Source organism: Rhopalosiphum padi, chromosome 1, assembly GCF_020882245.1.
Source record: "Rhopalosiphum padi isolate XX-2018 chromosome 1, ASM2088224v1, whole genome shotgun sequence".
Taxonomy (NCBI): Eukaryota; Metazoa; Arthropoda; class Insecta; order Hemiptera; family Aphididae; genus Rhopalosiphum; species Rhopalosiphum padi.
In genome coordinates, this window is record NC_083597.1 from 86,409,185 (window position 1) to 86,430,801 (window position 21,617).

Consider the following 21,617-nt stretch of genomic DNA (forward strand, 5'->3'; position numbering starts at 1 on the left):
AAAATAAATAAGAGTTGAGTTCAGTCCTGTTGTACAGTAGATGTAGAATGGCTCACTTTGTACAATGTGTAAAATTTGAATTTAATGAAATTTAAGAAAAGCGAAAATGAGATCTAATGATGATGTGCATATTCTATATTACATAAAAATTATCATTAGTGATTTTAAATTACTGATTTCTATTAGTATTACTATAATATAAGGGTGTGTCAATTAATTTTTTGTCGGAAACATTATTAAAATTTGATGTTTAATTTAAATAATAATATTTACTGCTTTATCCTAGATCCTCTTCAGTATATTAGAGGAATAAATTAACAAAAACTTACCATTAATTTAGACGATTTGAAGATTTAACTATGATGTTCATAATTCATATATTGTATAAGTAACATTTTCAAATATTCAAGAAGAATATTATTGATAAATTATGAAATAACTTAAATCGTCATTTTTTGTTTAAATTTGAACGTAAAATGTTATTCATGTAGTTTTTGAATTTTTTTTTCTAGTGTGTAAAGCATTTTATGGGGATCTTTGTGTTCAGTATAAATAGTTAGATCAAGCTATTTAAATAGAATATTTATAAAATAAATATTATAAAATTGTTTAAAATCTTTAGGTAAGAGATAATCCAGGAAAATCTTTTTAAGTATTTTAAAATAGCTATTTTAATATCTTACGAGGATCCAGGTTTTTAATTATCAAACTGTACATACCTGTTATAACTGTTCCTGATTTTTGTTTTTCAAAATTATTAATAAAAGTATTCTAAACAGTTATGAAATAACTTAAATCGTCATTTTTTTTTGTATAAAAATAAACGTAAAATGTAAATGTTCATGTATTTTTAGAGTTTTTTTTTTTCAGTGTGTAAAACATATTTAAGGAACTGTGTATTCAATTGTTAAAATCAAGCTATTTAAATTGAATATTTATAAAATAAATATTATAAAATTGTTTAAAATCCTTAGATATGAGATAATCCAGAAAAATTTTTTGGCACCCTAAGGCAATCACCTAAATTACACATAGCTTTCACCAGCCCTATCAATATCACTATGCTTAAAATCTTCAAAAATGAATTAGAATTAGAACTAAGAAACGAAATAATATTTATATTTATTTTTAGGCCCTGGAATATCGTCGTGTTTTTACTATGGTGACCGCACTAAAGCTGATTGTGGTCTCTCGGAAGTCCTAATTACAAAAGTACCAAAATACTGCACGTCTGTAATTTACACTGCGCTTTATGTGGATTTAAATTACTATATTACTGACCCCTCGGTGATCAACAATGAATTTAGTAATATTATTTTATTATTAAAATTAATATAAACATTAAACATCATATTATATATTTACGAAAATATAAATATTTATGGTATATAAATATAAAGGAATTATTTAACATTACCTTTGAAATCGATTATCAGAAAATTAAATAATGTATAATGAGCGTAGTACGCAAGCATTAGAAATAATATTTTATTTTATGAAGCCTACAATGGAACTCGATAATGTAGCAATTCAATAAATCATAGCACTATAGCAGAAGTAATAATACACTTTCAGCAGCACTGAAATATTTTGTGAATCTTTTAAATATCATGTAATAAATAAAATAATATTTAGTAAAGTGTAATCTTATAGCTAATAATGATTCATAAATAATTTATTCCGAAAATTGAACAGAATAAAATAAAAATAAACTGTTAGAATCAGATACAGGATGTTATTTTTCCTTTTTTAGATAAAGATTAAGCTCTCTCCTATTAAGAGAACTCTTAACAAACATTTTTTCGGATTATCTAAAATGGAAATTTACCTTAACTACGTTTAAACTTAAGTCGTTTGACTGCGAATTTAGTAATTTTTGTATCATGATAAAATACCGCAGTATGATGATATTATTTATGGAACTTTGTAAATGAATCACGCCGTTTCTGATTGTTCTGTCAATATAATGTAGGTATAGTTATAATATTACACAGAATTATACAATACCTACGTCATGGTTGAGTAAACATAAATATCATCATAATACTTGTTTAGTTTATCATAAATCGTAGAACAATTACACTAGTATTAATTAAAATATTTTGATATATTATTTATGTATGTATTTAAATGTTTTTATAATTTATATAGAAGTTTTAGACAGCATGTTGGAAAGTGGTAAGCCTGTATTTACACTCTACGGTCACGATAATCAATCACAATGGTCTGAAGTGCTTGCTTGTGAATCATCTAATGGAGGAGTAAACTCGTTAGATGAAATGAAAAGCTTAAAGGCTTTTTTTTGATAAACATCCAAAGATCGAAGGTGTTATACTTACTAATTTACAGTATGATGTAAGAATCTATTTATTTTTAACTGTTAAATTATTAAAAGCTAAAATTTCCATGTAGACTATATATAAGCCGAAAAATGTAAAATTATAAATGTTGTATAATATTGAAATTTGGTTAAATATTAGGTACAAAATAATGGTTAATTATAAAACTTTTGCATAACCTAATATAATAATCCTATAACATATTGTGCATATGTATTATATTTTAAGAGATTTACAATTTCTAAATTAAACTATGTATCTAACCAAATAGTTATAGAATAATATGCATATATTCAAAAATCTGACTGTAGTTATTTACATATATAAGTATGTAAAATTTAAAATTTATAAGTTGTTTGTTTATACAAACATGCACATACATGTGTGTATATTAAAATTAAAAATATCAATTGTTATTCTTAATTTTGATAAAATAACTAAAAACTGCTATAAATATTTTGGGCAAAAACCAGGCACTTGTACATATTATTTTATCTTATCATTTTATCGTTATTTAGAGTTCCCGCTATGTAAAGGTATTAGTGTATTTTTAAAGGTAATTGTTAACGGAAGTTTTACTGTATAATATACATATTAATACATTATTTAAAGAGTATTTTCAACTTAGTTTGATTCGGATTTATGAAATAATTGTATTTACCTTTACGTATTTAATGGTTTATTATGTCAATAAACTTATGTTTTGAACATTGTTTATAAATATCATAATGATTATGAATTAATATTATTTATAAATCTTTTATAACTTATCGTAACACTGAAACATTAACATTAAACATCTAATTTACCTAATGATAGTCTATATGCGTCGGTTTTTCTTGTGACTTGGTGATGATTTTGAATCGGATTTGTTGTTGTAACACAGTAATAATATTTTATCATAAAGTCTAATTTGGAAAATTATTTTATTTGTTACCTACCCATTTTTTTAAATATAATTTTATAATTTATGTTAATATTACCCATATCACCAATTTTATTAGATTTCATTAAAAATTAAAATCTGAACACCATGGGGTTCATCATAGGGGGAGTACTACTACTTTTTTTGGGGGGGGGGACTAGTATCCTCCCAAATTGCATCTATGTGGTTACTCATTATATACGTATATATATAATTATAGTCAAAGACTAAAGGATAATACAATAAAATATTTTTGGAATTATAAAATTAAAATCATTTATTCTTAGTTAATTAACTTTTCCCGAATGTTTAACATTATTCTTAATATGTTTTATTTTTTTTCATAGTCTATATAATATGCTGTAGTTTTATGATAAAGTAAAAACCATTTTTCAAATACATCATAATTTACAACATGATATACAAATATATATCAAATGTTTTTATAAGCTATTTCTTTTTTACAGCTTACTTCTTCAGAATTTCCGGGATATACTGAAAATCTGAAAACATACCTTGAAGTGATGAAAAAAAAGTTTCCAAAACTTGTAGTTGGCTTCTATCTAATCGGAGTTTCTTTAATAGATGAGTTTATCAACCCTTCAGGGTTAAAATGTGAGTATTTTAATTTTTAGAATAGTGATAAGTAATATGTGTGAAATGATTATAATATTCTACACAAGTGATATACTCTGTCGTTATTTGTTTAGATTTTTTAATGGTTCCAGAACCAAATGGAATTATTTTTTTACTATAGATATATTATTTGTTTTTTAATTGAATAATTTTTATGAAGTAAACTCAACGAAGTTTACTTTCAAGCTATGAGTTATAAATATTTAAATTTGATCAAATTTTGGGTTAAGTTAAATTAGATTTCGAACGTTGTAATTATATATAATTAGTTTTACAATGATGCATGTGTGTTTTATTTTTCTGTCATTTATGACCTTTTGCGCAATAGAAATTCTTCGATTTTTAATTTTGAGGTTTTTGTGGTACCAAATAGAGGATCTAGTTGGTATTACTATTTTGTAAAATTCAAAATAATCGATATAACAAAACAAAAAAATAGAATTTTTACCCAATACCAATAATTGACAATATCAATTTTCTAACCTAACAATATAATAGACAGCGTAGATATGCCCCTCTCCACATCATATTTTTGGCTGTGGTACAAAACTAAATCCGAGCCCTGCTTAAATAGCATTAAGTTTTTGATATGAATACAGGAATCTTAAATATCAGTTTTATGTATAGAGTATAAGTGAAGGTATAATTAAAAAATAAAATATCAACAAAATTTATAGTTATCCTTTGAAAATCGAATACATTTGTAATATTATATACATAGTACCATTGATTATAAATATTATATAGTATGCTTAGTATAGTCTTTATAATTAATGCTAGTATACACTTAAAATTTAGGTTAAAAGTTAAAATCTCGAAAAAAAAAGTTATAAAACATTTGTTAAAACAGTGTGATTGTTATAATTTATACTGTTTAATATTTAAATGTATGTATGTATAGTTCTGGTAAACTTATAAATTATAATACATAATAGGTACACATTATGACTTAAATTAAAATTTCTATATTAACTAATTTTTTTTTATCAACTATTGTATAAGTATAAATATTATTTATATTTCAGATAATACATTTTTTTTGCACCAAAGTTATTAATAGGCTAATTATTATGAGATCCATAGATAATACCACTATTTTTAGTGTGACAGATTACTAACAGTGTAGAACTATAGACAAAATATTAATAAATAAATAAAGCATTTATTAATTTATTAATATGTGTATGTGCATCATGTTTATATAAAATAAATATATGATAATAACATCATGATATAATATATAAATGAAAACTAACTTATGACTAGAAAAATATTCTTTTATTAATATTACACAACTAAATTAATACGAAAAAATATCACGTGTACCTATAAATTTTATAAATAATCCAACTTTGGTTATTAGTTTTGGATAAAGAGGGAAAAATTTCGTAGGTGATCGATTGTAATCAAGTTATTAATATTGGTGTGATATTATAATATTTAGTATGTAATCATAATCCATAGATTAAGCATATAATTTTCGAGTTGATTAAAAAATCTTAAAATAATATTTGAATGTTAAAAGAAAGTTAAGTATTTAAAACATTTTCTAATATATTTTGAAGTAATTATTTGTCGAGAACCAAAAACCATGGGTCTTTCTGTCCCCTCCTTGTGAGGGCCCTGAGCGTAGGCATAGGGGAGTATATTTTTTGGTTGGGGTGCATCAACGTCGATTTTTGAGTAATATAATGGAGTTAACTTGAATATACCTGAGTTACTAATACCCGGTTTTAAGTTGATTAAGTATAAATAACATAGATAGTGGTGACTTCGGTGGACTGTGTAATTTATTCATAATATTCTTTTTTTGAAAACTAGGGATGTTAGTTAGTTTTTATAAATGATAAGGCTATAGAAAGGTGAAGATATTTTATAACAATTTTGTATAGTTTATTTTTTTTATCCTGAAATGAACAGAAGGCAGCTTCGTAATACACATAGTTAATTTTGTCTTATTGTAATTAATTTACCTAATGGTTCATAATGCACCTAAATAAAATCCACACAGAATAGTACTATATGTTATGATATATATATTATATATATTATTTTTATTATATTTCGTTAAGAAATTATTACAATAATTTTTTTTATCGATATTTTAAAAGGGTTGGATATTACTGTAATAGACGCAGCTGTAGATTTTTACGCTGTATCTCTGGAGTTCTTTAATCCATGTACTGCTGACTTAAGAAATACCGGAATAACTCCAATGAATGGATCAAATACAAAATATACATTGGTACTAATACATTTTTAACGATCAATAGCAAATTTATATCTTGCAATTTAATCTATTTTTCAAGGAAAATTTAAGAGATGCCTTACAGAAGTTATCTTTTCCAAAAGAAAAAACATATTTTAAATTTAAAACGAACCCAACATCACCTGATGATTCACTAACTGTTTGTGATGTGAATAATGAAAAGGTATTAAAATTATATATATATTAATCAATGATTTATTATTTATCAATTAAACTTAAGTTATTGTTATACTTATACTCTAATCCGTAAAAAAATAATAACATTTTTCACAATATAATCAAAATAAAAATTTAGAAGTAACAAATTGATGAATAATTATCTTGGTCAATCAACTAGATATATTTTTAAACATACTCATATAGATACATTAATTTAATTAATATATTTAATCAAATATTTAAGTAAAATTCGAATTTTACCTTTTATATGGATGACATTCTTTTTATGGAAAAATTTTTATATTTCGAGCACAAAGTATCTATACATGTACACAAGTCAAGAGGGGTGGAATAATCTACCAGCTCCCCTTAAAATCACTACTGATGTGAGCCATTCATTCAAAGTGATTGAATTCCAGGATAAAAATTAGACCTTATGATATTCCATGATTAACCAACGAATCTATTGAAATCATTATTACAGTCCCTTATAATATTATTTATATAGTTGGTTTAAAATATAAATATTTTTAATCATTTATATTTATAAAATTATATTTTTAGATGTGTGTAGATCCAAATGTAGCATGTGATTGGTGTGCAGATACTGTATTGTCATATAATGAAAAAGTAATATTTTTTAATATTTAAAAATATATGTATTATTTATAATTTGATTATTTTTAGGGTCAATATTCGAAAGAAAACGGAGAAGGATTTATGGTACGTTACATTGATTTTGATGATCCTGATAATTGTTGTAACTGTGAAAAGCCATACTCTGCGTTTTATGCTATGCTAGATGGTTTTAAGGGCGTTTCAACAAAACCATGTGAATTATTAAATAGACATTAAAAAACAACATCATTCAACTTTTTACAAATATACACTAGCTCTATAATTTTTAAAGTTAAATAATCATAATTATTATAAAAATTATAAACTTTAAAAATGCTTTGAGATTTACAGAAATGAGATAAGTACATCTTACAAGTATAACAGTTTTACTTATAATGTTAATCAATTAAAATATTTTACATATACATACATGTTTAACATTTTTTGGTTTATAACTGGGCGATAAGTAAAATTATGTGCAATACACTTAATAGTTTATACATATTACGTGTGCAATATTTGAGTATTTTTATAATAAATGTTATATGGTTTGATGTCCAAGATGACTTTTAAGTATAGGTAGCCAAGAGAGTGAGTAGTGATGAATCATTCTCTTTTAAATCTCTACTGATGTGATCAATCCATAAAATGAGATATAATTCTCGTATAGAAATTAGTCTATATTATGACACTCCATGAATATCCCAACAAATCTAAAGTGATATAACTTTAATTACAATTATTACAGTACGCAAAAATACTTGTCGATAATTATATGATGTTTATCTCTTATATATAAATTGATTTAAAGATACAAAACATTCAACGTTCTTTTAGATCGTTTTAAAAACGTTGGAACACAAAATTGTGATTTATTAAATAGAAGTTAAAAAGTTATAAGTAAAAAAATTACAATATATTTACGTTATTATATCACAGTTACGCATTTTAACGATTAATTAGTAATTAATTTAAGTTTAGAAAATAGCATCAACGATACAATTTACAGCAGAAAACAATGACTTATCATCAAGAATAATTTAATATTTTCGTTAAGATATTGAAAACATTGAAAGAACCTATCTAAATTGTCCTGAGCATAGGCAATATTTTAATACAATATATCATTGATCACTTTTTGTTTTATATACATTTAATTGATTGTACTCAGAAACTTACTTAATACAAAAATGAATATATATGCATTTCATGAAATGAAAAAATATTTTTTCTATCTCCTGAAACATTTTAAAATAAATGAAATGGATCCCTTTTTACAAAATTGATATTAAAATATGATAGAATATAATTTTTTACATATAATTGCAAATTATTTAGCCTAAAAAATATTATGTCTTTACATTAACTCACATATTATTATAAAAATATAAATATGATTTTTTTATATTTTGTATTTTTAAATAAATAATCTTTATTTATATTTTTAAGTTTTTGGGCAAAAATTATTGTTCAAGAATATTTTTTTTAATTCTTAAAATTATGTACTACATAAAGTATTATATATATCAATTTATAAATTAAATGTAAATATAAAATTATTTGCTAATGTATAAATTCAAGTTTCTATATTCTATAATTTATAAGTCACGATAAGAACATCATTATTAATTAAGCCGAAAAATGTTTTTGTATATATTCACACTTATCCTTATCGGGTTGTTTATTATATCCAAAATATTAGGAATTTAAATAAAATTGAAACTTTCTAAAAATAATAGATTCGATCTTGATTACTGATTAGTGATTACATTTATTTCATTAAAAATGTTCATATAATTCATAATAAATGTTATTACCGACTAGCTGTATGACCTTAGTTCGTCTAATGAACAAATATAAAATATAATGATGATTTAAATAATTAAAATATTTTGCAATATTAATGTATCCAATCGTAAATCATAATAGTATAACGTTAGCAGGATTTAAAAAAAAATATTAATCATGATTAGGACAGTTTTTGCTGTTTTAAGTCACAAATACTCTATTACTTGATATTAATTACTAGTTATACAGTTTTAAAATTATCTATTTTAAATTTAAACACAATTGATATTTGTTGAATAAATAATTTTAATTAAACAAATATTATAATATGAATACTATTTAAAAATAATTAATTAAAAACACATTGTTTTCAGAATACACAATATAAATAGTTTATCATAAAAATGTGTTATATGGTCTAGTTTTATAAAAATTATACTTCCGTCAAACTTCGTGTGTGATTAATGCTTTAAATCTATGTATATTAAATATTATTAATAAAAATGTACTATTACCATTCAATACTTTATTTAATAAGTAGTATTTATATCTTAGCAGTACATACGAAATCTCAAGATATGAAAGGTGAGCTTTTTTTTTTAAAAATAAAAATTAATAAAAATTAGGTATAGTCCTGTTGTACAGTAGATTTCGAGTGGTTCACTTTGTATAATGTGTACAATTTGAATTTAACGAAATTTAAGAAAAGCGATAATGAGAGCAAATGATGATGTGTATATTCTATATTATTGTAAAGAATTATTACTAAGAATAACAACATAAACCTGTTTTATAGACCTTTATTATTAACAGCATAAATCGTAATTATTAATATTGTAATTTTACTCGATAATAATCAATGGACAGTCCCCACCGATCGTAATATGATACTGCTGATTATATATAAACACTATACGTGTAGTATAATGTAATATATGTAATAATGTAATGTTGAGTATGCAACATCTCTTTCCTTAAAAAAAAAAAAAATATATACGTATATGTATAATATTTTCAGATTTTGTATACTACTTACTAGCTATGTTAGTTTTTTTTTTTTTTATATATCCAATTGATTTAATTACATTATTAGTCATAATCACTTGGAGAACATCACTGAAGCGGTTTTCTGGATCTAATTGGTCTGGGTGTTTTGTTTATTATTGTAGGATCCGGATTTTGATTTGCACCTACTGTTTCAGTACTTTCAGTACTTTCATTCATTTTTCTAACGGGTGTAAGTGAAATAGAATTACTCGCCGGTGTCAGTGATTTATCATTAAGTAATTGATCGTTATGTCTTTTCCAAATATTTCCATCATCGAGTTCTACATCATGCCTATTGAAACTAGTGGATTTGCCATTTATTGTTATTATTCCTATAATCTCTAGCTATTACATAATCGCCTGTATTAAATGATACCACCATTGTTTATTTGTGATATTTGTCGTTCGATAACCACTTCATTTGTATTCGGCATTAATGCGTCAAATTGTAAACGTGTTGATCGACTAACATTAGCTGAGCTGGCGTTTTTCGAGTCGTAGGTTGAGGTGTGTTACGATACATTAAAAGAAATTTATTTAATTGGGATTGTGCAGTCGAACATTTTTTAAAGAAATTTTTTATTGTTTTGACTGCTGATTCCGCACAACTGTTTGATTCTGGGTGAAATTGGGCGCCTGTCATGTGTCTTATGCCTATAGATTTTTGCAAAATACTTGAAATTCAAACCATGCGAAACATTTTGCGCCATCTGATGTAATCGTTTTTGGAATGCCAAATCGTGCTATAGTTTCTGAAATTTTTGAATAACAATGTGTGCTGTCATAGAATTTACTTGAAATACTTCCAACCATTTTGTGGTTGCGTCAACAATGATAAAGAAATATTTATTTTGAAATGGTCCAAGAAAATCACAATGTACATTTCCACGGTGATATAATATATTTTGTTGGATTTTGCCTAACATTAAGACAATTGTCGCAATTTTGCGTTATATTTTCAATTTCTTTATCCATTCCTGGCCACCAAAAGTATGATCTCGCTAAACTTTTCATACTGGAAGAACCCGTATGACATGAATGAAGTTCGCTAAGTATATTATTTTGAAATTTAGCTGGTATAATAACACGGTAACCCCACAATCGGCATCCCTGTTCCACTGAAATTTGAGTTTTTCATAAATTATACGACTTAAGTTCTAAAATGTTAGAAAAATCACTATCCCATTCTCTTGTTTTGACTGCGTTTAGTACTTTGGCGAGAATCGTGTCTCTACTTGTTTCAATTTTTATTTTGGACCAGTCTAATGTGAAGGGTGATTTTTCGTGAATAAAATTGAGACTATAATACATTCTTCATTATGATTTTCGATTTTTGATTTTGAACTTTTCATTCGTGATAAAAAATCGGCTGTATTATCTTCGGATTTCACATATTTTATGTCGAAATCGAATGATGATAAAACATAGGCCCACCGTTGTAACCAATTAGCTGCGTAAGTTGGGATACGTTTCTTATCACCAAAAATATGTATTAACGGTTTATGATCTTTTTCTAATAGAAAATGTCTACCATATAAATAGTCATAAAATTTCGTAACCCCGTATATAATTGCCAAGGCTTCTTTTTCAATTTGTGGACATTTACACTCAGAATTAGATAGAACCCTTGATGCGTAGGCTATAGGTTTTTCTGTACGATCTGGGTGTACATGCGAGATAACTACGCCTAGTGCATAGGGTGACGAGTCTACTACAAGTTTAACTGAAATATTATGGTCATAATGTGCTTACACGGGTTTCGAGATAAAAATTTGTTTATCTTTGTTGAATGCTTGGTCACATTCTGATGTCCAATTCCATTCAGTGCCGTTACGTAAAAGCATGTACAATGGTTTTAAAATATTTGCAGCGTTTGGAATAAATTTTATATAGTACGTAACTAAACCTAAAAATGATTTTAGCAATGTTTTATTTTCTGGGACCATGGCATTTTTAATAACATCTGTGTGTTTTGTTAGTGTGTGTTCACACACATTTTCATCTAACCTGTGACCCAAATATTCAATTGACTTTTGTATAAATTTGCATTTATTCAACTTTACTCTTAAACCTCCATTTGATAATACATTTAGTAATTTGTCTAAACGAGAATTGTGTTCTGTGATAATGGAACCTGCAACAATAATGTCATCTTGGACTATACCAATGCCTCAAGACCTGCTGTGGAAGTTTTCATAGCTTTTTGGAACTCCCCTGCCATTATTACTGCTGATTATATATAAATACTATACGTGTAATATAATGTAATATAAATGCTGAATATGCAACAATTATATTAAAATTTTCATAAGGGATTTTATATTACCGAATTCTATTAGTATAACTATTATGGATACCTAGGTCAATTAAATTTTTGTCGGAATCATTATTACAATTTGATGTTTAATTTAAATCATAGTATTTACTGCTTTCCTCTTCAGTATATTCGTGGTATAAATTGACAAAAGCTTACTGTTAATTTAGATGATTTAGAAGATTTAACTATGCTGTTCATAAATGTAATATTGTATAAGTAAAATTTTCAAATATTCAAGAAGAATATTATTGATAAATTATAATATAACTTAAATCGTCATTTTTTGTTTAAATTTAAACGTAAAATGTTATTCATGTATTTTTTAAATTTTTTTTCTAGTGTGTAAAGCATTTTATGAGGATCTTTGTGTTCAGTTTTTAAGATCAAGCTATTTAAATAGAATATTTTAAAAATTGTTAACTACAAAATTACTTTAAATTCAATTTAAGGGCGCGGCCCATTTCCCCAAAATGGACCTTTCTTGTTTCGCCCAGATACCCAAAAGCCGTTAGTAGTTTTCAAATTAAGTTAGCAATGATTTTAAAATAATATAATACATAGAGTATTATTAACTATTTTTAAATAAGTCATAGGAAAAGTTTTTATAAAACACATATTTAATTATTACAGTTATAATTATATTTTTTTTTTGGTTTTTAGGCCCTGGAAAATCGTCGTGTTGTATTTTAGGTTTACGCACTAATGCTGATTGTGGTCTCTCGGAAGTCCTAATTAAAGATATACCAGATGACTGCACGTCTGTAATTTACACTTCTATTTTTGTGGATTTAAATTACCATGTTTATGAACCAATGGAAACCGATTTTAGTAATATTATACTATTATTAATATTAATACAAACATATGTTAAATTTAATAATATAATGTATAATAAGTTGAAGCTTATAGTGAATATCGGTTTTTGTTCCAAAAATTAAACTTTGGTGAATACAATAATACATCATGTTTATGACCCCATTATAACCAACAACTAAAGTAATTTTTTAATATAATTAAAATTAATATTAACATCATAAATTTTAACAAAAATATAAATATAAAGGAATTATTAAACTTTACCTTTGAAATCGATTATCAGAAAATTGAATAATGTATAATGAGCGTAGTACGCAGGCATTAGAAATAATATTTTGTTTTATGTAGCCTAGAATGGAACTCGATAATGTAGCAATTCTTTAAATCATAGCAGAAGTAATAATACACTTTTAGAAGCACTGAAATATATTGGAATTCTTTTAAATATCATGAAATAAAATAATATTTAGTAACCTTATAGCTAATAATGATTCATAAATAATTTTTTCCGAAAATTTAACATAATACAATAAAAATAAACTATTACAATCAGATATAGAATGTTGTTCTTCCTTTTTTTAGATAACAATTAAGCTCTCTCCCAAAAAGAGAACTCTTAACAAACATTTTTCGGATTATTTAAAATGAAAATTTAACTTAAACATTTTTTATAACGACCATCGCGAAAATGTGTTCGAGTTCATCTTTATTGAGGCAAATACTCTGTATTGACTGTATTTAAGTTCAATAAATTCGGAACAAATATTTATATATTGGTAAAATGGGATTTAATGTTATCGTCGATAGTTATAATTTGTATATTATATAAGTCAAATACCCCATTAGTTACTTAATATAGGACTAGTGGACTACTTTTATAACTTAATATAAGTTGTTCGACTGCGAATTTAGTAATATCCGTACCATATCATGATAAAATACCGTAGTATGATGACATTATTTATGGAATTTTATAAATTAATCACGCCGTTTCCGATTGTTTATTAGATAATATAATATTGGTATAGTTATGATATTCCACAGAATTATACAATACCTACGTCATGGTTGAGTAAAAATAAATATAATCGTAATACCTGTTTAGTTTATTATGTATCATAGAACAATAACACTAGTATTAATTAAAACATTTTTATATATGATGTACGTATTTAAATGTTTTATAATTTATATAGAAGTTTTAGACAGCATGTTGAAAAGTGGTAAGCCTGTATTTACCTATTATGGTCACGAGACTCAATCACAATGGTCTGTAGTGCTTGCTTGTGAATCATATAATGGAGGAGCAAACTCGTTAGATGAAATGAAAGGCTTAACAGCTTTTTTTGATGAACATCCAGGGATCGTAGGTGTTATACTTACTTCTTTACAGTTTGATGTAAGAACTTATTTACTTATTATTGTTAAATTATTAATAGCTAAAATGTTCCCGTAGATTATATAAGCCGAGAAATGTATCTTATTGTATATTTAGTTAATTTTAAAATTAGTATAATTTTCAGTTACTTAATCATGGTTAATTTTATAAATCTTTTACAACTTATACACATTATATTATATGATAGTAATTATATAATATTGTAAGAGATATACGATTTATAAATTAAACTATTTAAATCTTCAATTAAACTTCTAAATATAAACGGGCACCGAAAGGACCGGAAATAATGACCACTATTTAGAGGTGGCCACTGGCCATCCTACAGATGTGAGCGTTAATAAAAGTGATATTCTTCCAGATAACCGCTACATAGAGTGCATAAAAAAACAAAATACATATACATTAATATAATAATATGCACATATTAACATATTTGACTAGAGTTATTTTTATATATATGTTGTGTAAAATTTAAAATTTAAAAGTATGTTATAAACAATATAAACATTTACATATATGTGTGTTTATTAAAATTAAATTTTCTTAAGTTTGATAAGATAACTATAAACTTTACTGTCATAAATAATTTGAGCAAAAACCAGGCACTTGTACATATTTTTTATTATTTTATCTTATAATTTTACCGTTATTTAGAGTGCCCGCTATGTAAAGGTATTGATGTATTTTTTCCATAACATTTGACGAGGCCAAAAAAAAAATAACCTTTACTTAGAGGACCGTTTTTAGAGGTAACCGTTAACGGAAATTTTACTGCATACTATATATATTAATACATTATTAAAAGAGTATTTTCAATTCAGTTCGATTCGGATTTATGAAATAATTTTATTTATTGTAACGTATTTAATGGTTTAATATGTCATTAGACTTATGTTTGAACGTTCTTTATTAATATCACTTAATGATTATGAATTTAAATTAGAGCTGGGATTTAAATGTCCTAAAAATATCAAAAAAGTGCCTGATCTGAAAATCTATCTTGCTTCATTGAGGGGGCAATCAATTTTTTATTCAGCGCATGGTAGAAAATGAGCGTTTACACGTAGCCGAATTTATGGGTATGATTAGTGCAAGTTTGAAGATTTTAAATAAACTTGGATAAATTTTTTATAAATCTTTTATAACTTATCGTAACGCTGAAACGCTTATATTGAACATCTAGTTTTACTGATCGTCTATATACGTCGGTTTTTCCTATTTAATCACTTCCAAATATAAAACGAACCGATCAAAACCTATAACAATTAAGACTTCGCAAAGTTTTTGAATCGGTTCTGTGGTTATTACACAGTGATAATATTTTATCATGGAGTCAAATTTGAAAAATTATTTTATTTGTTACCCATTTTTTAAAAATTAAATTGTATAATTTATATTAATTTTACTGATATCACCAATTTTATTAATTTGCATTAAAAATTAAAATATGAACACCTTGTGGTTGATTTTGGGGGAGCTACTTCTACTTTTTTTTGGGGGGGGGGGAGAGCTATTCTCCTCCCAAATGGCGTCTATATGGTTACGCATTATATATAGTCAAACCTAAAGCTAATACAAAAATACAATGATAAATTTTTGGAATTATAAAATAAAAAATGCAATACGAGTATATATTTATAAATATCCACTTAGTTAATTAACTTTATGTTTTATTTAATCATAGTCAATATTATATGCTGTAGTTTTATGATAATATGTAAACCATTTTTCAAATATATCATAATTTACAACATGATATACAAATATATATTAAATGTTTATTATAAGCTATTTCTTTTTCACAGATTACTACTTCTTCAGAATTTCCGGGATATTCTGAAAATCTTAAAACATACATTGAAGTGATGAAAAAAACGTTTCCAAAACTTTTAATTGGCCTAGATATATTCGGAATTGCTTTAATAGATCAGTTTAACAACCCAAAATTTAAATGTGGGTATTTTAATATTTATAATAATAATATTATGTAATGTGTGAAACGATTATAATATATTACACAAGTGGTATACTCTGTCGTTATTTGTTTGGATTTTTTTAATAGTTCCAGAACAAAACGGGATTTTAACAGAATTATTTTTTTAGTATAGATATTATATTATTTGTTTTTAAACTAAATATTTTTTATGAAATAAACTCGATGAAGTTTTTAAAATGTTTAGTTTACTTCCAAGCTATATAGCATTACTATAAACATTTAAAAGCGATCAAATTTTAGGTTAGGTTAAATTAGATTTCGAGCGTTGTTATTGTATATACCTAATTAGTTTTAAAGTGATTTTGATGCATATGTGTTTTATTTTCTATTATTATTATTTTTATTTATCTTTTAGGGCAATAGAAATACTTCGATTTTTAACTTTGAAGTTTTTTTCTAGTAGCAAATAGAGGATCTAGTAACTAGATTCTAGTTGATACTATTTTTTTGTAAATTTAAAAATAATTGATAAAACAAAAAAAAAATAGAATTTTTACTCAAAATAAATATTTGACAATATATGTTCTGATTTAACAATATAATAGACAGCGTAGGCATGCAGAACTAAATCCGGGCCCCTCTTAAATAGCATTTAATTTTTTGACATGATTATAGGTACCTTAAATATTAGTTTTATGTATAGATTATAAGAGTAGGTATAATTAAAAAATAAAATATCAACAAATTCAAAGTTATTCCTTAAAATTGAAAACATGTGTAATATTATAAATTATAATCAATTATAGTGCACACTAAAAATGTATGTAAAAAGTAATAAAACATTTGTTAGGTAAAAATAAAATAGTGTGATTGTAAAACTTATACTGTATAATATTTGAATGTATGTACTATGTATATAGTTCTGGTAAACTTATAAATTATAATACTTGATAGTTGATACACATTATCACTTAAATTCAAATTACTATATTTACTAATTTTTTTTATCAATTATTGTATAAGTATAAATATTATTTATATTCATAATTATCCATTTTGTTCGTATCATAGTTATTAATAGGCTAATTACTATGAAATCCATAGATAATACCACTATTTTTAGTGTGACAGATTACTAACAGTGTAGAGCTGTAGACAAAATATTAATAAATTACCTAATAAATAATTTATTCATTCATGTGTATGTGCATCATGTTTATATAAATTAAATATATGATAATTGATAATAATATCATGATATAATATATATAATATTATATAAATAAAAACTAACTTATGACTAGAAAAATATTCTTCCATTTATATTACACAAGTAAATTATTACGAAAAAATATCACGTGTATACATTTTATAAATAAATCAACTTTGGTCACTAGTTTGGGAAAAAGAGGGAAAAATTTCATAGGTGATCGATTGTGTTCAAGTTATTAATAGTGGTGTGGTATTATAATATTTAATATGTGATCATAAGCCAAAGATTTGGCATGTGATTTTCGAGTCGACTAAAAAAATCTTAAAATAATATTTGAATCTTAAAAGAAAATTAAGTATTTAAAACATTTTTTAATATATTTTGAAGTAATTATTTGTTGGGCCCCAGTACTATGGGTCCCTTCTAATCCCTCCTTGTGGGGGCCCTGAAGGTAAGCATTGGGGAGTATATTTTTTGGTTGGTGGCATCAACTTTAGATTTTGAGTAACATAATGGAGTTAACTTGAATATACCTGAGTTACTAATACCCGATTCTAGGTCGATAAAAAATAAAGAACATAGTGAGTGGTGACTTCGGTGGACTGTGTGTAGTATATTCATATTATTCTTTTTTGGAAAACTAAGGATGTTAGTTTGTTTTTATAAATGATAAAACTATAAAAGAGTGGAGATTTTTTATTGCAATTTTGTATAGTTTAATTTCTTTATTCCAAAATGAGCGGAAGGCAACTAAGGAAGCTTCGTAATAATACACATAGTTTATTTTGGCTTATGGATATATATATATATATATATATATATATATATATATTGTTTTTATAAGTTTTCGCTTAGAAATTAATAGAATATTTTTTTTATTTTGAAAGGGTTGGATATTACTGTAATAGATTCAGCTGTAGATTTTTACGTTGTTACTATGGAGTACTTTAACTCATGTACTGTTGACTTAAGAAATACTGGAATAGCTCCAATGAATGGATCAAATACAAATTATACATTGGTACTAATACATTTTTAACGGTCAATAGCAAATTTATATCTTGTAATTTAAACTAATTTTCAAGGATACATTAAAAGATGTCTTACAGCAGTTATCTTTTCCAAAAGAAAAAACATATTTTAAATTTAGAACAAGCCCAACATCACCTGATGATTCACTAACTGTTTGTGATGTGAATAATGAAAAGGTATTACAAATTAAACATAAATTAATTAAAGGTTTATTATTTAACAATTAATTTTAATTTATTAATGTACGTATACCCTTATCTGTAAAAAAATAATAACAACATTTTATTATGAATATAATCAACATCAAAAAAAGGGTAGGCAAGTGGGTATAGCTCTGCTGTATAGTAGAGATGGAGAGTAGGTCCCTATAATGGATGTGTTAACTGACAGGTATAATTGTATACGAAAGAAGATTCTGAACGGAGATGTTGTGTCAATCTAGGTCCCAGATTCTAGGATAATTAGTATGATATATATTACATTATTATCTATATTTAAATTTACACGATTTCGTATAAAATTAAATTTCATACGCTCATAATTTTTTTTCTATATTGACGCTAGAATTTTTTTTACAGTTACTTGAAGGAAAACATATGGATAACCTTGTTTGGATTTTTTAGGTATAAATCACAAACATTTTACGATTTTTCAATTTCAAAATTGCTTGCAAATTTCGCGATTTTGATATATTTCGTAAACTTTTGAAATTTAAATACTTATAAACAAAAATTGAGACCAACAATTTTTGATTTTTTTCCTTTACTATGATAAATAAAACTTATAAAAAACCTTGTATTAAATTTTAAAAAAATTTTGGATTTTCAAATTTTTTTTATAGGCATTTCAAAAAAATTTTTTAGAAAATTTAAATTGTCTATAAATAGCTTTTATTAATTTAATTAATATATAACAGCGTTAAGTATATTCTAATGTATGAAAATATTTCGTATAGACATTCATATTATATTTTTTCCGTTTACAACAAAATACATGAAAAGTAATTTTATGTGCTATAAAATCTATTACCTACATATACATTATAATGTAATTCTTTTTATAATAAAGGTTTTATATTTTGAGGTCAATGACTTTTAAAAGTACAAAGTATTTACACATGTACACATGTATTTTATAGGTGTCTGCCTTAGTTGTACTGCTAACTTTATGAAGGTTCCACGATTGACCAATGAACCTATTGAAATCATTATTACGGTCCCTTATAATATTATATATAATATATATATATATAAATATTTGATTAAAAATCTAAATATTTTTAATCATTTATATTAATAAAAAAATATTTGTAGATGTGTATAGATCCATCTATAGCATGTGATTGGTGTGCAGATACTATATTGTCATATAATGAAAAAGTAATGTTTTTAAAAAATAAAAAATGTATGAATTATTTACAATTGGATTATTTTTAGGGTCAATATTCGAAAGAAAACGGAGAAGGATTTATGGTACGTTATATTGATATGGATGATCCTGATAATTGTTGTAACTGTGAAAAGCCATACCCTGCGTTTCATGCTATGCTAGATGGTTTTAAGGGCGTTTCAACAAAACTATGTGAATTATTAATTAGACATTAAAAAACAACATCATTCAACTTTTTACAATATCCACTAGCTCTATAATTTTTAAAGTTAAATAATCATAATTATGAATATACTTTATATACCTTTATAATGTATTATATCACATTTATGTTTTTTACCTTTTATTCATTATACATTAAAGTTTAGAAACTATCATTAATATAATAACATTCATAACAGTAAATATTGACTTCTTCATTCCTTAAGAATAATTTAATATTTTCATATTTAAATACATTGGAAGAATCTAAACAAAACGTCTTGAGCATTGGAAATAACGATTGGAATCATTGATCACTTTCGAATTTTCGATACATCATACATTATATTATACATATAAATATATAGTATATAATATAATATATTATAATATACTATAATACTATAAATACGATATACATACACTTTATGGTATCCAGTCATAGAACCCGAAGTTAAGTTTTTTACAAAAGGTTTTTAAAAATACATTTTTTTAAATATTATATAAAATATTTAACAATTAAACTATAAAACGATAAAATAGTAATGGTTAATTCTTAAGCTATAATTTCAAAATCAAAAGAACATATTACATAACATAATCAGTATTACAACAAAATTATTAAAAAAAATAGTACTGATTTTGAAAGTTGCATATAAATTGATCAGATACAAGTTACAATGAAATTAATGTAACGGATTCTCTATTGGTAATAAACTAAATAGTGAATGAATGGAAATAAGCTTTATGTACACAGGTCTTCCAAAAACTTTTATGGAAAATTCTAAATGTCCATTATTTAAAAATATAAAAAGGTAAATTTTATAATTTTATTATATGTTTCCTGTATGTGCAATAAATAAAACAAGAATCTCACGCCTCATCACAAAGTTTTTACTTATATAACGCTTTATGTGATATTGTGATGTTTCAAATTAAATTGTATAAAAATCCTTATAATGTTTTCCCGCTGTACTTTTCTTTGGACTGTCCAGCCATCCTCGTGAACCACGGTTAAGTCGTTGTCATGTTAACCAAAATAATGATCAATCTGTTAATAAACATTCATTTCGTTTCTATATTAAATTATTGTTGATAAAACGATATTTTTGTAAAAGATATTTTATATTTATTTTTTATTTTTATTCAATAATATTCATAAACCACTATGAGTATATCGCATGAATTTTTACAACTTGGATAAAGACGTGTAAAAATTAAAATCAGCTTATGGTCTTGATAAATAAAGCGGGATTAATATTCCAACCATTTTTATGCTTTCATAATATTTTGTATTTATTACAAACATAGAAATCAAATAATCTCGGACACATTATACATGGGTAGTGTAGTAATAAGTGATAACGGCGACATCTTTTATTATTACTATTATTATTATATTATTATTATTATTATTATTCTTTTGTTATTAGTATTAACCGACGCTCCGTCGCGTACGTGTCGTCTCCGCGTCACAACGCCGTTCTCGGAACATTTATATTTTACGTTTTGTTATATATTATATATTAT

At 24.7% G+C, this 21,617-nt stretch overlaps 2 protein-coding genes across 2 annotated transcripts; both read left to right on the forward strand.

The window, feature by feature from the left end:
• The first annotated feature begins 2,159 nt into the window (after positions 1-2,159).
• On the forward strand, positions 2,160-7,208 carry LOC132932334 (uncharacterized). Its single transcript, XM_060998650.1, has 6 exons — positions 2,160-2,355; positions 3,732-3,879; positions 6,012-6,145; positions 6,210-6,332; positions 6,893-6,958; positions 7,016-7,208. Exons 2-6 carry the CDS (start codon positions 3,789-3,791, stop codon positions 7,181-7,183), a joined length of 582 nt encoding a protein of 193 aa, XP_060854633.1. The 5' UTR covers positions 2,160-2,355; positions 3,732-3,788; the 3' UTR covers positions 7,184-7,208.
• A 5,360-nt stretch (positions 7,209-12,568) lies between these two features.
• On the forward strand, positions 12,569-20,101 carry LOC132927123 (uncharacterized). The gene is made up of 8 exons (XM_060991584.1): positions 12,569-12,605; positions 12,759-12,926; positions 14,111-14,313; positions 16,122-16,269; positions 18,353-18,486; positions 18,551-18,673; positions 19,811-19,876; positions 19,934-20,101. The coding sequence occupies exons 1-8, from the start codon at positions 12,569-12,571 to the stop codon at positions 20,099-20,101; spliced, it is 1,047 nt and encodes a 348-aa protein (XP_060847567.1).
• Positions 20,102-21,617: the final 1,516 nt, after the last annotated feature.